General features: G+C 41.1%; 1 protein-coding gene across 11 annotated transcripts in view; it reads right to left on the reverse strand.

Moving 5' to 3' along the window:
• Positions 1 to 1156: 1156 nt before the first annotated feature.
• trpm3 (transient receptor potential cation channel, subfamily M, member 3) overlaps positions 1157 to 17106 on the reverse strand; it is a 186091-nt gene continuing 170141 nt past the window's right edge. For 8 of the 11 annotated variants that reach the window (XM_056235208.1, XM_056235206.1, XM_056235204.1 and 5 more), the window contains 7 exons: positions 12260 to 12388; positions 11514 to 11765; positions 11196 to 11370; positions 6815 to 6965; positions 5831 to 6024; positions 5311 to 5443; positions 1931 to 3845 (listed from right to left, as the gene is read on the reverse strand). In XM_056235208.1, coding sequence (XP_056091183.1) covers positions 2339 to 3845; positions 5311 to 5443; positions 5831 to 6024; positions 6815 to 6965; positions 11196 to 11370; positions 11514 to 11765; positions 12260 to 12388 — 2541 coding nt within the window. In that variant the 3' untranslated portion in view covers positions 1931 to 2338. Of the gene's footprint in view, positions 1307 to 1930; positions 3846 to 5310; positions 5444 to 5830; positions 6025 to 6814; positions 6966 to 8163; positions 8272 to 11195; positions 11371 to 11513; positions 11766 to 12259; positions 12389 to 17106 lie in introns of those variants that run through there. The other 3 variants (XM_056235215.1, XM_056235216.1, XM_056235212.1) reach the window with 2 other exon arrangements.

Genomic DNA, 17106 nt, shown 5'->3' on the forward strand with positions numbered 1-17106 from the left:
TTAAAAACGGAGTCTGTCCAGATCTCCTTATATCCTTCTGAATTCCCACTATGATAAATCAAGTCAATAAAATGATATATACCCATTAAGAATAAAATAGGAAGAAAATTGCCAAAGGTATATAACTTGCTGAAAAAAAGATAATATTATGTACTAGTCTTCATTATGCCCTTCCAGCATGTTAACATATTAACTCAATCCGGTTGATTAGTGATGAGACTGGTGTGCATAAAGAACTCCTGCTTTAAAGTGCATGACACTTCTTACCGACCGACCGACTCTCTGTGGCATCTTGCATAGCAAGTCAACATATAGTACCTTTTCTGTGTAAAACAACGCACTTATATAAAGACAATCAGACTTTTTGCTTTTAAATCCTTTTTGGAAAGGTTCTCTATGCATTTTAACACTTGCAACAGTCTAAAAGTATGTTTGGAATGGCATACTATCATACTACTATTACCACAGCAGCACGTATGAATGGAAATACTTAGATGTCCTGCTACATGTGCCAAATGTGCAGTTATCAATCTGAAAACACTGTGCAGGAATACTGCAGCCGACAATACAATGTGCTTGACCTTTCATTTGCAGTGTATTATTACCCCCCCCCCCAAAAAAAATCTAAATTAAACGATTTATATATGATAACATATAATACTAATGTTAGGTGACAACAATGTAGCATACTACTATTTAAAACATTTATCATTATTTACTGTTTACTTTTTCCACATACTAAAAGAGTATGCAGTATACAGTACAGTGCACTGAGCAGTATACTAGCATTCCATGCCAAACATGCTGTTAGTGTAGAGTTCAACTGGTTACTCTTTTTAAATAGGTTCAAATGGGCACCCTTTTGTGATATATTTGGAAAAATACAGACTACAAATGACTAAACGTGATCATTTAGTGCTTTAAAATTTAAGTAATCTGTTTTTTATTTATTTATATAAATTATGCACAAACTTATGCTGTATTCATATAATGTTACTGACCACTGTATGGTTATAAAGCCTTTTGAATGCAGTTGTATACACCCAACAAGGGCCTAAAAGTAAATCAGGGGTCCAAGAGGGTTAATCTTTTCATAATAAAACTATAATTATATTCTACATTCAACATCTTATGGAAGATACAGTATGCCTATGTTCGACTAATCTGCTGTGTGGGTTTAAAATGACAGAACATCAGTGTTAAAAACCTTGTCACAGTCTTTTGGTTTCAGTCGTTCAGTCGTTGGTTTCAGTCGTTTTGGAATGAAACCACCACTCTACCAGGCCTGTAGGACATATTCTCAAGTCTATGGAGAGAGAGAGAGCATGATTCATGCTGTGACAAGGGTGACCCATCTAAGCTAAAACAGTAAGTTGCATTGCAAAGTATTGTTAAGGCCTGTTCACACCAACATGAATGTTCGGCACAAAAGTTCAGTATGATTTGCACATGAGATTTGTCTGTTCAGACTAAAGTGAAAAAAAAAAAAAAAAAAAAAAAATAGCAGACAGGCGGATGTCTGATCATTCAAAATGCAAAATCACTCTTAGGTAGTAGGTGTCACTTATAGAAATGCTTATAGTTTACCCCGTTACGCAAAGTACGGCACAACTTTCCGTTTCTGACACTCACTTTTCAGAGAGACAAAAAGGAAGTCAAGCAGTATTTACATGTTTTCAAACAGCCATTCAGATTTTTTCATATGCTATGATGTTTATCAAACAACACTATAAAATATAAAAGTACAGAGACCAGTGAGCCGGTTTTAGATTCTGCCTCTGCTATTTACTGTCGCCACTAAGTCATCGTTTTATGTAACAGCAGAGGCTCTGGCCATGTGACTAAAAGCACAAATCATTTTGGTTGGCTAGTTTTCTTCACAATGCAATGAAAAATATATTAGAAGACCTCTCCAAAAATAAAAATCTGCATTGACAGCCATTCATTCGAATGAAAATGTTTATCGCACCAAACTTTCGTACCAAACGGTCGTCTTGGTGTTAATAGGCTTTTAATCTCAAAGTTTCCCCTAATTATGAATATAGCCCCAATAGCACTTTCAGAGCACTTTCGAGTTTGAGGGAACTGGAACTAATGTTGGCCTAATGGCAGTGGTCAAGTTCTGAATTTATGAGTTCTAAAGAAAATGTGACTTTGCATTGCAGTGTTACAATAGGAAATTAACAGCAATTTGATACCCATTATAAAACATTCCAGTGTACAGCTAATTACTCAATCAGACAGTACTAATTAACGGACTGGCCCTTGGATTTTAAACGAGGTAGAGCCACCCTACAGGAACTAGATCTACAATGCCATCACTACTGGTCTGACATCATCACGTGTAATTGTGTCTGCTGTCAAAACTTTGGAACGCTGAGGGTTTGGCCAGTTTCCTCATGGACAGCGAGTCTGTTTTACCCTCCAGTCTTGCCCCGGCTCTGGCCTTCTGGAAAGGATTCTTCGAGCTCCCACGGCCCTTGTCCATTCTCTCACTTATGGAGAAGCTCTTTCGAGAGTAGATGTTGGAGTGCGACTCCTCCGAGGAGGAGCAGCTGTTTGCTCGTTCTAGTCTAGAGGTCGGTGAGCAAAACGGGCCCGGTGCGAGGCCCAGGCCCAGGTCTGTGCCCATTCCCCCGCTACTGCTACTTTGACCCCCCTTACCTGTATCTGCAGAGCCCTCTGCCAGTTCCTCTGGATCAGACTCGGCGTGACTGAGCTCGGCGTCTCTCTCAGGGTGCGAGACGCCAAGGTCCTGAGGCTTATCGAATGTGAAAGAGCCTCCGGGGGAGTCAGACCGCTCTGGGACAGGATAAGGGGTAGAGACGCAACGGATGTCTATGCAATCTGTGATGCTGGTATATTCGGCTGCCTTCACCTGCACACCCATGCCGCCATAGTAACCACGTGAAGTGAACATCAGGCTATGCGACTTAACCATCGATGGCTCATCCAGAAACAGAGGCCCTGCTGCGGATAGGAAGCGACTGCTCTTGGACCGCTCCAGCATGCCAGCTGATGGCGGCGGCGAGGGGTCCAGGTCCCAGGGGGGCAAGTTATCTGGCAGCAGGTGGGCAGAGCAGAGTGATAGGTCAGCGGCGGCGCTGTCCTCATATAGGACCGTACCGTCCGACTGTCTTTCGCTGCCCCCTGCCCTACCACTGCAGTCTCGCCCCCCTGAGAGCACGGCCTCCATGATCTCAGAATGTAGAGATGAGTCTCGAGCAAGAGTTGGAACTGTCCGGACCGGCTCCAAGAAGCTCTCAGTAGGCGGGATGTCCTCTGAGGCAGAAACATAGATGTCTATGCAGGAAGAAGGGCGAAGTTGCTGCTGCACAGATAAAGTATTCAGAGGTGTGGGCTTGGACTCTTTGGGACCTGCTCCCGAGGACACAGACTGTGAGCTGTTGGCCCGATGGAGGCTGAACAGTCTATCTTTAAAGAAGCCTTCCCCCCGATCTGCTCCACTCCTATCTTTGGAAGAGTGGCTCACGTAGAAGGAGTGACTGCGGACACGTGGGGCCAGAGCGGTTGGAGATGTAGGAGAAATGGACTCCTCGCCACCCTGCTCCAGAGACTCCTGTAGCCTGTAGGAATTGCCTTCTTGGCTGTTGAAACTGCTCTGGCGCAGGATGTAATTTGTATCTGTGCAGTCAGATGATGTCCTGGACCGGGCTTTGTTGACTTCGCCTCGATCCATACCAGCAACCCGCTCCAGTGCCACAGCAATGCGGCCGATCATCTCCTCCATCTGAGCGAGCCGGATGTCCACAGTCTGCAGGGACGCTTTCATGAAATGTTCCCTCTCATTCACCTCCTCCAGACGCATCGCCATGTTCTCTACCCTGAGTGATCAGACATTAGATGATTGCATGAATATTAGGCCATCTAGTAATGTTGTGTTGGTCACACTTTACATCATTGTCTTTGTTAAATACACTGAAAATAAATTAAACTTTTGATCACCAAAAATATAATTAAAAAGTCACGGTAATGTTTTTTTCATTGATACAAAATACATTTCTATTTCAAATAAATGTTCTAGTGATAAAAAAAAGTATTGTGGTTTGCACAAATATATTAAGGAGCACAACTGTTTGAACAGTTATTTTAAATTGTAATAATATTTCACAATAGTATTGTTTTTACAGTATTTTTAATAAAGGGTATGTAAAGATGTAGCACCAATGACTAGTCCCAAACACATGAATGAAATAACTTCTTGTGGTGAAAATGTGTAGATCCAAAAAAAAACTAAAAAAATCTGAAAAAAGATCCGCACACGAAAATTGGCCAAAAAGCTCACAAGATTTTATTATCCAGAGGCCACAATAAAAGTGCAAAAGTGCGCAAAACGTTTTCGGGTTTAACCCTTCATCAGTGCCATGTGTTTCCAAGCATACACCTGCGGTCATTTACAAACAAACTATGCACTTTATTGTGGCCTCTGGACAATAAAATCTTATGAGCTTTTTGGCAAATTTATGTGTGGAGATCTTTTTTCTGATTTTACAGTATTTTTAATCAAATGAATTTTACTAATGAACAAAATCAATTTGTAAAAATATTTTTGTTGTTATTTGTATTGCATACATTTAAATTAAAACAGCTTTTCAAACTGGGGTTCTAGGACCCTGAAGGGGCCACAAGAGGATGCTAAATGGTCAGCAGAACATTTGAGGTTGTCAAAGTAAATGTTAACTTTAAATATTTATTAAATATGTTTATAGAAAGACTTTACAATAAGGTCTCATTTGTTAATATTAGTTAATGCATTAGCTAACACTGACTGCTAGTAAAAATTTCATTGTTTATTGTTTGTGCATGTTAGCATTACCTAATTTTAAAAGAATACAACTTTGTATTTGTATTTGATTTTTAAAAAGTATTAGTAAATGCTGCTTTGGAAAAATATATATTTGTAACTGAATTAATAATGTTTCTCTTCAGGTTTATGCATCTAACATTATATACTCTAATAATATTTTGATGTACTGTCAACTTAATACTAAGTAAATATTTCTCAAATTGTTTTTTAAACATTGGCTTTAGCTTCACTTCAGTTACAATGTAAAAGCCAATAAATGAATTTTGAAAACAACACTGAGCAAAATATTACATGAGATATTATAAAAACAAAGTATGGATGTGTATAGATGGAAATATATGCCTATTATATTTCAGGAAGAGGGTCCCTCGCAAGGGGCTCATCATATTTGGGGGTCCTTGCCATAAAATGTCTGAATACCCCTGGTTTAAAATACATTCTACAGTGTTAATATTCTTTTGTGTTTTCTGTGATGTTTTAACCTTTCAGATGTCACACGTATCCTCTCGTCATTGGAGGAATTGAAGCGATCATCTTTCTCCCTGAAATACTCCTCCATACACTGCTCTTCAAAGTCATGTACCTTCTTCAGTTCATCTTCAGTAATGAAGAGCTCTGTGGGGGGAAGAGGGGTTTTTTGTCACTGTGACTTTTTCACATTATATTAGTGAAGTCCAAGTGTTCTCTGTTTAACAAATATTTTTAAATTGTGTCTTCACCACACTGTAGCAGAGCATCATACTCACATACCTTATTATTATGCAGTACAAATACTGTGCATCACTTTTGCAGGGCAGTATACAGTATGAAAGTTATTTGAGCACAGAAATGTCTCGCTATTACGAAATAATCATGTTTGGCAAAAGATTTATCAAAGAGAATCTTTAAGTTTGCATGCGTTGGTTTCACTCTCATTAGCTGTATGATCTGAGAAAACAAAAAGCCTCCTGCTGTCATTTTGAGGCTTTCAGAATATTGCAACAGCATTTTCTTATCACTCACTCAGCCCATAGTCGCGCTCATCCTCATCATGCTTCCTCCAGCGACAGCAGAGGTGCTTGAGGACCATAGTTATGTGGCTAAAGATGATGAGAGGAGGAGGAAGGACAGGACGCTCATGGAAGGTCATGATTAGCTGGTACCTCTGGAACTTCCACACCTGGTTGGAGATGGACTTTACTTCAAAGAATGTGTTACTGTGAGAATGAAAAACAATATTAGCAGCATACAACATTGTTTCACTGGTCTGAGCTTCAGATGGCATGTCCACATTCTATTGGCTGACTATGTGATGATGCGTAAAAAAAAATCTGGAAAGCACTGGAAAAAAAATTGCAAGCTACAATCAGATTTCCTGACTTAATATGCATGAGTTAATTATGTCATTAGTCAAAAGGCTGGTCATGTGAGATATTCATATGACATGGTATTTATTTACATGGTAAAATAATGCCATAGCACTGTTATTTTAATGTTCTTAAACAATATGGAATTAACATGATGCAGTGTATAAAAGAAATAGTAAAACAAGGACAAAAAAAAATAAGGATTCAATATGAAGTATAGTCATATTTTTATTAAATATGACTATTATTATTATTTTTTTAATCATTATTAAAATATAATTGCAAGGATATAAGGATTTTTGCCATTGAAAGTTTTGGTTACACTTTATAATAAGGTTCATTAATCAACATTAGTTAACTACATTAGTTAACATGAACTAATAATGAACATCTACACAGCATTTATTAATCTTGGTTAATATAAATTTCAACATTTACTAATACATTATTAAATTTTGTATTTGTTAACATTAGCTCACTTTATAAATCTGTAACAAATGTTTTGTTCATTGTTACTTCATGTTAGTTAATAGGCTACATTAACTATTAACCTTATTGTAAAGTGTTACCAAAGTTTTTTTTGTTCAGTTTGTCCATTGTTTAGAAAAGCACACACAATATAAATATTCATTTAACTCACTTAAAGACAGCAATGAGCAAATTAACCAGAAGGATGTTGGCCACCAGCAGGTAGCAGGCCATGATGGCGGGGACAATCCAAGCTCCGGTTTTGCAGGGTGGGAGAGTCACGATGGCTCCATCCTCTGTCGTGATGTTCTGACCACATGGAGCTGTTAAAATATACATACAACTGAGTGTTGCCCAAAAATCAATGAACTGTCTGACCAAAAAAGAAAAGAAAAGAAAATATTTGATTTGTCTTTGACAAATAGCAATAAAGGCCACTTTAGAAAATAAAACATCTCCTACTACCTTTCTGACACATGCTCAAAAACATCAAAATAAAAGAAGCAGTCAAAAGTGGGTTGTGGATAAAACTTGAATGGAAAGACTGTATGCACCAAGTTGTGGAATTCAAATATATTAAAAATATATTCCATATGTAAAGTTGCATCCCCAATATATTTAAACATATGCAATGTTTAAAATATATTGATATTAAATGTACAGCATTCTTTTTTATGGTTGCTTGTAGTTGTATTGTATTGACAATACATCATACGTTTTTTCCAAGTGGGATGGTTCAGTTGCTGTAGCTTTCAAGGAGAAGAAAGTCAGTCAGGTTCATATTAATTTACATATTTATTAGTATGTCATTTACTGGTTTCAATTTTTAAAATCACACTCAGGAGCCCAAAGTGAGAGAACTGAAGTAACAGGTAATATTGAAAACGCAAATTTTAATTTCTTTTTTTGTTAAATTCCAAATTCAAATTGTCAAAAACTCTGACAACTGAACCACGTGAAAAAACTTTCATACTGATGAGTGGAGGCAAATGCATTTTGTTGTTAAAGGATGTATATAGCGGACATATGAGATGGTCTCTTTCCAGAAACATGTTTGGAGCTTATTTGAGGAAACGCAAATGGGCACTGATGCTCATGCTCTATTAGATATGCATAACACGTAATATCAACCCAGTGGATTTTCCACCGGTAAGTTCAGTTTATATTGTGAAATGAGAAGGGATCACACTGACTTTGCGGACTACCATAGTAATGGGACATCATTTAGTGCTAGCTGGCTGTGGGAGGCTCATGATGGTAACTTAGCATTATCCAAGTTTCAAGTTTCCATGATAGGGTTTTAAAAAACTGCAATTGGACCTAAACAATTTATTATTGTCATAGCACCTTGAACATTTCCCCCACCACGGAAACCTGTCCATTAGCCTTGCAGTGCCGTGCAGGGGTGTCATACACTCAATGACCATCAGGGGACGGAGATGAGGTGATGACATGATTGTGAAATTAGAATGGCTCTGGTGACAGAGATATATCTAGCAGAATTTATATATTGGAAATTGCCTATATGGGATGGACCACTGCTACGCCCAGGTCCATGAGTGCGAAAGTAATTTTCGACCAGCCAGAGTTTTTCATTCACTTTGTGCTGTAGCTTCCTACTATTCACATCTGAAACAAAGAACGAAAGCGTTATTTCAGCTCTCTTGTCTTTGGGCCATCAATCTCTCAGCGCGCGCACACACACACAAACAAACAAACAATTGAAAGTATGCAAACAACAAACATACACACACTACTTAATGAGAAAACAAAAAGAGACGCTTATCCACGTGACCGAGGCACTACATTGCTATGAGTGTAGGGCTATTGATTTATTTCAGGCACAAGAAATAGCATAAATCTGACAAGAAAGAATAACAACAATATAAGCGCTCAGGTTTTGCAGCAGTAGAGTAAGATGGTCCAGGGGTAAGATACAAGTCAAACATCTTTATTATTCACAACCTATAATTAGGTAGAATCGTTCAATTTGATCATTGCTGCTACTATCGTCACATTCCTTCCAACTTTTAATATATGTAATTTAAGAAATTATTCACCTTTTATGTATCCTTTTGACTGTGATTCTATGATTTGATTGTCTTTAATTCACTTTGAGTGAACTAAACCTGATGCATGGTTCAATAAAATTTGAATATTTTTTTTTTACAAATATATTTAGATTGTATATGCTACAGTTCAAAAGATAGAATATAATTTTTTCCATCAAGGATGCATTGAATTGTTCAAAATTTACAGTAAAGACTTGTACATTACACACACACATATATATATATATTAAGCAGTACAACTGTTGTAAACATTGATAATAATGAGAATATTTGAATATCTGAAGGATCATGTGACTGAAAACTGGAGTAATGACTGCTGAAAATTCAGCTTTTCCATGACAGGAATAATATGCATTGTAAAATATAAAAATATATATTAAAAAAACATTTATTTTAAACTGTAATAGTAATGTACAATATTACTGTTTTTACTGTACCGGTATTTTGGATCAAATAAATACAGCCTTGGTGAGCGTAGGAAACTTCTTTCAAAACCATAAAAAAAAAAAAAACATTACAACCCAAACCTTTTGAACAGTAGAGTCAAAAATGATGTCAGGCGTACATTATACATCCCAGGGGAGATTTTACTCCAATGCCCATTTATATGATTTTCAATTTCACGCTCTAACACAATGGTTCTCAACTGGGGATCCACAGAAAACTTCTAGGAAGGCTGCACATTTATATTATTTCCTTTAATATTACAATACTTTAACTATTAAAATGCCAAACCGTGATATAATATTCATGTCTTTGCTGAAAAAAATAAAACATAGCATCAACATTCATTCAGACAATTTTTATTCTGTACCCACAGAATCATGAAAAAAAATAAAATCAAAAATCATGAGAATAGGGTTAAATATGGCTCAGTTAAAATTATGTTTTTCCACCCTAAGCTCTGGGGATGAATAATATAGATGATATAATATCAGATCACAAATTCTAAAAGGTAAATTACCCATTGAAACATAAGAGTGTTTTTCTTAGTCAGACTTTTGCTGATGCTCTTCTTCTGCAGTTTTACTATGAACAATTGGGTCTTAAAACCTTTTTGAAACAGCAGAAGCACTGTTTCGTATGACAATATAAGTGCAGCCATTTACAGAATATGAGACCATTTAGAGAACATACACAAGCACTATACATCACAAAATTGGATCCACATATAACCGTTTCAGCTGTTAAATGCAAAGCTTTCATCATATTTGTGTGCACATTTATGCTATCAGATAACAGCTTACCATATTTGTTCGTACAAGGGTTAGTTCACTCAAAAATGAAAATTATGTCATTAATTACTTCAGTGAGTAATTCCTCCAGAAAACTGGATGGGCCAGTTAAAATAAGCAAAAAAAAACAAAAACAACGGGTTCCCCTTCATCTCCGTTTCAGCGCTTTTCTGCGGCACTAAGGACAGCGACTCAGAAGCCTACCTGTGTGGCTCTTGTGTCGCTGTCCTCAGCTCAGTGCAGTAACGTTAGCCTAACTGGGGGGTCGCACACTGGACAAGAACCGCAGCGATGTGCCGCGTCGCGTATAGGACAACTCAAGGTATCGCACACTGGACCCGCACTTTCTCAGTTTATGGCCAGCAATACTGTTATGTTTAAGGACATTATGGAATTAAGATAATGTCTGTACTATGTTATGATTGTACTGTACAATTAAATACAATCGTTGCTGACTTTCCAGTCTGAACACTTTACCTCAGAGCGTTCGTTAACTGAATGAATTGAGAATATCAGCTGAAAATTCGATAACATCAGCAATTTTCATTCAAGCAGCTGATTTCTGTAAATGAATATAAAACTAAATGTATATTGCAGCACAGGGTGAAGTCAGTATATACATTAACGACGATTTGAGACAAATACATTTAAATTTAATATAAAACAAATGGCGCGGCAGGATTTTGAACAAGGTCCTGAGCCGTTGCTGGGCGCCGCAGACAGACGACGAATGGCGCCGCCGGTGTGTACACTCATAGAGAATAATGTGTTTGAATTTTAAAGACGCGGCGCTGCACTTCTCGTCCGGTGTGCGACCGCCTTAAGTCACACGTGGGGTAGAAGCCACTGATTGGTTGAGAAGCTTTCACTCAGAGCTTTCCTCGGGCTGCTAGAATGAAAATCACTCACTACTCACTATAGGCCTGGGTCAAAATGGGCGGGCCTGGACCTAAAATGGGTGGGCCCAATGGTAGCGCCGCGGGTGATGGACAGTATACCGTACATATATTTTCAAAGGAGGGACAGAAAGCTCTCGGACTAAATCTAGAATATCTTAAACTGTGTTCCGAAGATGAACGGAGGTCTTACGGGCTTGGGACGACATGAGGGTGAGTCATTAATGACATAATTTTTGGGTGAACTAACCCTTTAATGAGACATAAACCCTGAGGTGCTGTGTGTGAAACTGAGTATACCCAAAATGCACATGTACCCCTGGTAAATGTTAGTAATAAGCCAGCCTTACGGTCAATTTGGTCAGCAAACACCTCTCCGTAGATCATCCAGTATGGCATGAAGAAGATGTTGCGTGCCAGCATCCAGGATGGGTCCTCATTGGGATTGAGAATTGCCTGCCGCGCCACCCCGAAACTCATCAGCACCACCAGCATGATTATCACAAAATACATCATGTCAATCATCTACGTTCACCCCGGATCATTGAAGAAGGTGAAAGGAAGGAAAGAGAAAGATCAAGAGTGTTAGGAACTGTTACACATCTACATAAGTAATTTCAAATTGCTGTCAGAGTTCATTATTAAACCGATCAATCAGTCTCCCTCACCATCTTGCCAATCATCATGACGTATGGACCCAGGTATTTGTTCACTCCGAAGATATCAAGCAGTCGTATGTACCAATAAATGATATTGACGCAGTAAATGACCCTCCCATAGCTCATCAGGGGCGGGTCTTGTAGGCGAAGCACCATCCCAATGGAGAAGATGAGGATGGCCATGAGGTCAGTGACGTTCCAGTACTCCTGTAGCCACACTTTCACCTTCTGCAGGAGCTTCCCCGGCTCTGACATGAGGATCTAAGGGACAGGAGAGAGTTAAACAGTGAAGAACATGGTGAAAGCCCTCATGTTGGACAAATGAACTTTTCTAAACAACTGTAAACCAAAAACAGCAAAACAGTAATATTGCGACTTTTAATTGTTTAATTTAAAATAAATGTTTTTGATTTTAACATTTTTATAAAATGTCATTTATTCCTGGGATGACAAAGCTGAATTTTCAGGATGGACATGGACAAATGAACTTCAAAACAACCATTAACCACCAGACAAGAAGCAAAAGTATTTGCATTTATTAATTTCCACAAGAGGGCAGTAATAGACTGTTTATTTGAAAGAGTGCACATTCTGAGGTCTCCTCAACAGCAAGTTTTTAACTGAATGGCAGCTGTGTAATTATATGCAAATGTAATTATTAGACATTGCCTATGAATAATAAATAATCTTTTCCCACATTTCAGGGATCGAAGGAAACAATATTGTTTTCTCACTGAGGTCTAATGAAGACTCACCTCTCTCATCTTCTCTATGCCATTAGTGAAGATGTAGGCAATAACAATCCACTCCTGAGGAGAGGGCCACAGGTCCATCTTCACTAGCACAATATAGTTGAAGAGCATCAAGTACCCTACATAGGCCAACTGTGGGAATACAGAGGATCATGATTTGATTAGGGAAAATAACCCTCTTTGGTCGGTTTCAGCTCAAACAAAGGAGTTTATTAAATTCACAGAGAATACATGATAATTCTGATTTTCATTATGTTAGATTTACTTACACCAGAGTTATTATAGTTTTATAGTTTCTATTTTATTTTTCAATACTTTTTAAAAGTTTGAATCAGTAAGATTTTGAAATAAATTGAATAATTTTATTCAGCAAGGAACATTAAATTGATCTAAAGTCACAGTAAATATTTCTTTGGGGTCAGTAAGATGTTTCTTTTTGAAGAAATAAAAAAGATGGTAATAAATTGATCAAAAGTGACAGGAAAGACATTTATAATGTAACAAGATTTCTATTTCAAATATATTCTGTTCCCTTTCAGTCACTCACGTTCGACATAGTCTGTGAGTTCTCGTCCGTTTCGACGGGCAGAGCTTACAAAGCCTGTGGGCAGGCCGCCTCCTCTGTGCGTGCCATGGCGCTGCTACAGGTCTATCAGGCCAGGGCACTCATGGACATGCACGAGGGTAGCCCAGACCGTGCGCTAATAGGTGAGCACCGCACTGCATCCGACCTCGCCCTCCAGGGCATGAGTGTCGTGGCGAGCGCGATCGGTCTGGCGATGTCCACCTTAGTGGTTCAGGAGCGCCATCGTTGGCTCAGCCTGGTTGATATGGCAGATGTGGAAAAGGTTCGGTTCCTGGTCTCCTCAATTTCCCAGGTTGGGCTAGTCGGCGACGCGGCGGAGAACTGCGCCCAACAGTTCATTGCTGCCCAAGCGCAGACGGAGGCCATCTGGCACATCCTGCCCCGGCGGCCCGCTGCTGCCTCCACTCCGCAGCCGGTGGAAGTTTCACCGCCTGCTCGTCGCTGAGGGCGTTCCCCTGCCGCCGCTCCCACTGAGCCTTCGCAGCAGCCTCCAGCCAGGCCTCAGCATGGAGCCGGCCGAAGTAGGGACGCCCAGCGGAGTCCGGGTGGAGTCTTCGTTTGTGTGTGTGTCTGTTCCACCGCTGGCTCCCAAAAAAGCGGAGCAAGCGGTACCCACACTTCAAAGAAAGAGCAAATTCATCTGTTCCTGGGTCCCAAGAGGGCAAGTCTGGCGGTGTGCGACCCTGTAAAGCCTTGCACCCCTCAGCCCCATCTTGTTCACCAGCACGGCCGCTGGGTGCGGTTCGAGGACCCGGTCATCCGCCTTCTCACGCATCCCTGGCCGTCTCATGGAGACAGTTAAGGGTTGTGCACCACACTCAGACCCTGCTTTGGGCCGCCTTCGGGCCTTCCGAGCCGGGTCCCTGTCCTCCACCTCGCTGCCCCACCTCGGGTATGTCTGTGGTCCCCTGGCCTCTGGCCCCTGGCCCGGTTCGTGGAAGCCAAAATGCTTCCCAACCGGTCCAGATGGCCCCAAACTATACTATCAGACTCGGCTTGCGATTCCTTTTCGCTCGGCTTCCACCCAAGCTCAGTGATGTTCATCACACCTAGGTGTTGAGCAAATATGCTGCTAAAAATAGTGACTTTAGTCACACCTAAGTGTTGAGCAGTGCTCCTGTCTTGTGTGCGCACATCGCAGTCTACTGGCGAAGGACGCGATGTAGCCGCTCCCTCCAGCCGATATGAAGGCCGGCTTCTATAAGCCCGTACTTCATTGTACCCTAGAGAGGTGGGTCACGACCATCTTGGTACTGTGTTAATTGAGACGGGCCCTTTTTCGAAAGCCTTGCACGCATTTTCGGTCAACGAATCATGCCTGGAATTCGGGCCGGCTAACTCTCATGAAATCTGAGACCCCGGCCTGGATATGTGCCCAAGGTTCCTACCTCTCCTACGGGACCAGGTGGTGAGCCTGCAAGCGCTGCCCCGGAGGAGGCAGACCCAGCCCTGGCTTTTCTCTGTATGTCCGCTCCATTGCGGTTATACGTGCTCAGAATGCAAAGCCTGGACCTCAGACCAGCTCTTGTCTGTGACGGAGACCAGCAGAAGGGAAGGCTGTTTCCAAGCAGAGGTTGGCCCACTATGTGGTTGCCTTCATCTTGGTGAGAAAGTTTTCCCAAGATACACGTGTCCACCTGGGTGGTGAGCTCCTCCTAAGTGAGAGTATTGCTCCCTCCTAGGCGTTGACACAGAGTGCCTTGCTGAACAGATGTTAAATAGAGTTGGGGGCTGGGCGACACCTATCACTTTCGCTAGAGAACTAGCCTATGTGTTGAACCGCTGCTTCCCGTGGGCTCCCTTCACATGAAGCCAGTTTCACTGTAAGCCCGGTTCGAAGTGTCGGCTTGCTGCGCCATTCCCCTCCTATGGACTGGATACGTGCGCAATTCTTGCTCCAGTAGAGTTCCCCTTATTAGCCGAACCCTGTCGAGTTCCTCCATACCCTTCGGCAACGGACGCGGCGGAACGTCCGAAGCCAGACCTATCACTCGTATGCACTGGTGGAAACTGTGTTAGGCTGAGTCCATATGTTGTGATCCCTACGGCGATCCCATATGTGTATTCTTCCACGGTACGGCTCCCTGCGGCGAGCCCGTGTCTTCCCCTTTTTTACTCTGCCGTCACTGTCCAGTTGAGTCTCCCCATGTCATAGGCTGGAGCCACCCCAGTGACATTGCATATGTTGTACTGCCCGGTCATCCGCCCAGTCCATATGTATATTCTCCACATGTTACCTCCCTTCGGGCAGGATGTGGCTTCCGCAGCGTCCCTTCCTTCCATTGAAAGAGGGAACGGAGACGTAGTCCCTTCACCACTATTGCTGGACCACCGCTGACTCCAAGTTACGCTCGGCTCCTCAGCGAAAAAGCAACTAGTGCGTGCATCCACTTCCGTATTTATACCCGCGCCGCAGGGACGGAGTGTGTGATGCAAATCATGCATGCCAATTCCATTGGTTCATTTCAATAGTACTCGAAGATGACTGGCTCCCAGGAGGGATCCCATTCAGTCGACGTCGACTACGTCTCCAGGTTGCATATGCATACGCAACCGAGATGTTCTTGCTACTTTTGAAAGAATCCCGAAAATCATATATCATAGTTTGATAATAATAAGAAATGCGTCCTGAGCACCAAATCAGCATAATAAAATGATTTCTGAAGGATCATGTAACACTGAAGACTGGAGTAATGGCTGCTGATTCAGCTTTATCAACACAGGAATAAATTACATTTAAAATATATCAAATTAAAAAAAGTTATTTTAAATTGCAATAACATTTTACAATATTACTATTTTTATTGTATTTTTGATCATTATGATCATGAGCATATGATACATCTTTCAAAAACATTAAAATCTTACCAACCCCAAACCTTTACTGTATTTTTTTTTCAGTATAGCTTAGTGGAGTTTTCACTCTATCATTGTTAGTTTTCGTTTCATTTTAGTTTTTCTGTTTTCTTAGTTTCAGTAGCTTTAGTTAATTCATTTTTAATATTTTAGGGCTACCAAAGTTAAACCTAACTTTTTAATATGCTAACGGATATCATTAAAAAAAAAATTACCAGCATTAAATTACTTAGAAATCTAGCATTAATTATCTATCAGGTTTAATGCAGGCGTGTTGTTGGTTTCAAGTTCTATAATATACCATACATCACAAACTAAAAATTATTTGTCATTTTTATTTTATTTTATTTTAGTTAGTTTTGGAGTCATGGAAATGAATTTAGTTAGTTTCAGTGGTTCCCAGTTACATTTATTTACATGTTATTTAATAAAATATAAATTATTTTAATTTACACATGCATTTGGTCAAACAGTAGAAAGATTGTCACTCTCACCAGTGGAAAACGTCTCGGTTACGTATGGTAACCCTCGTTCCCTGAGGAGGGAACGGAGACGTCTCGTTGGAGGAGTTTCCAACAAATTGGGATCACGCTAGGGAGACCAATTGCCTTCGAGTGAATTAAAACGAGCCAATGAATATTGGCATGCAGGACTTGCATTCCGCGCCCCACCTGCCAGTGCGGGTATAGAGCGGAACCGAGCGCACACACATATGCTTTACGCTGAGGAGCCGGACGGTGTCCAGTCCTCCGCGAAGGTAAAGCAAGCATGGCGACGGGACGAGACGTCTCCGTTCCCTCCTCAGAGAACAAGGGTTACCATATGTAACCGGTGGGCAAAGCACGTCCTGGGACTCATAAGCCCGGACGATAGCATCCACTAACCAGTGGGCTAACCTCTGCTTGGAGACAGCCTTCCCCTTCTGCTGGCCTTCGTAACAGACGAAGACCTGATCTGAGGTCCTGAAGCTTTGCGTTCTGTCCACGTAACAACACAGAGCGCGGACGGGACAGAGGAAAGCTAGGGCTGGGTCTGCCTCCTCCGGGGGCAGCGCTTGCAGGCTCACTACCTGATCTACAAACGGAGTGGTAGGAACCTTGGGCACATATCCAAACCGGGGTCTCAATACAACGTGAGAAAGACCCGGTCCGAACTCCAGGCACGATTCGTCGACCCAAAATGCCTGCAGATCCCCTACCCTCTTGAAAGAAGCCACAGCCAACAGGAGAGCTGTCTTCATAGACAGAATATTCAACTCAACCGAAGTTAAGGGCTCAAAAGGGGGCCTCTGGAGTGCCCTGAGCACTAGAGTTAAGTCCCAAGAGGGTACGGGGTGTGGATTACGAGGTGGATTTAGCCTCCTAGCACCCTTAAGGAATCTGATGACCAGGTCGTGCTTTCCTAGTGA

Source organism: Rhinichthys klamathensis, unplaced genomic scaffold, assembly GCF_029890125.1.
Source record: "Rhinichthys klamathensis goyatoka isolate OS25496 unplaced genomic scaffold, OSU_Roscu_1.1 h1tg000417l_1, whole genome shotgun sequence".
Classification (NCBI taxonomy): Eukaryota; Metazoa; Chordata; class Actinopteri; order Cypriniformes; family Leuciscidae; genus Rhinichthys; species Rhinichthys klamathensis.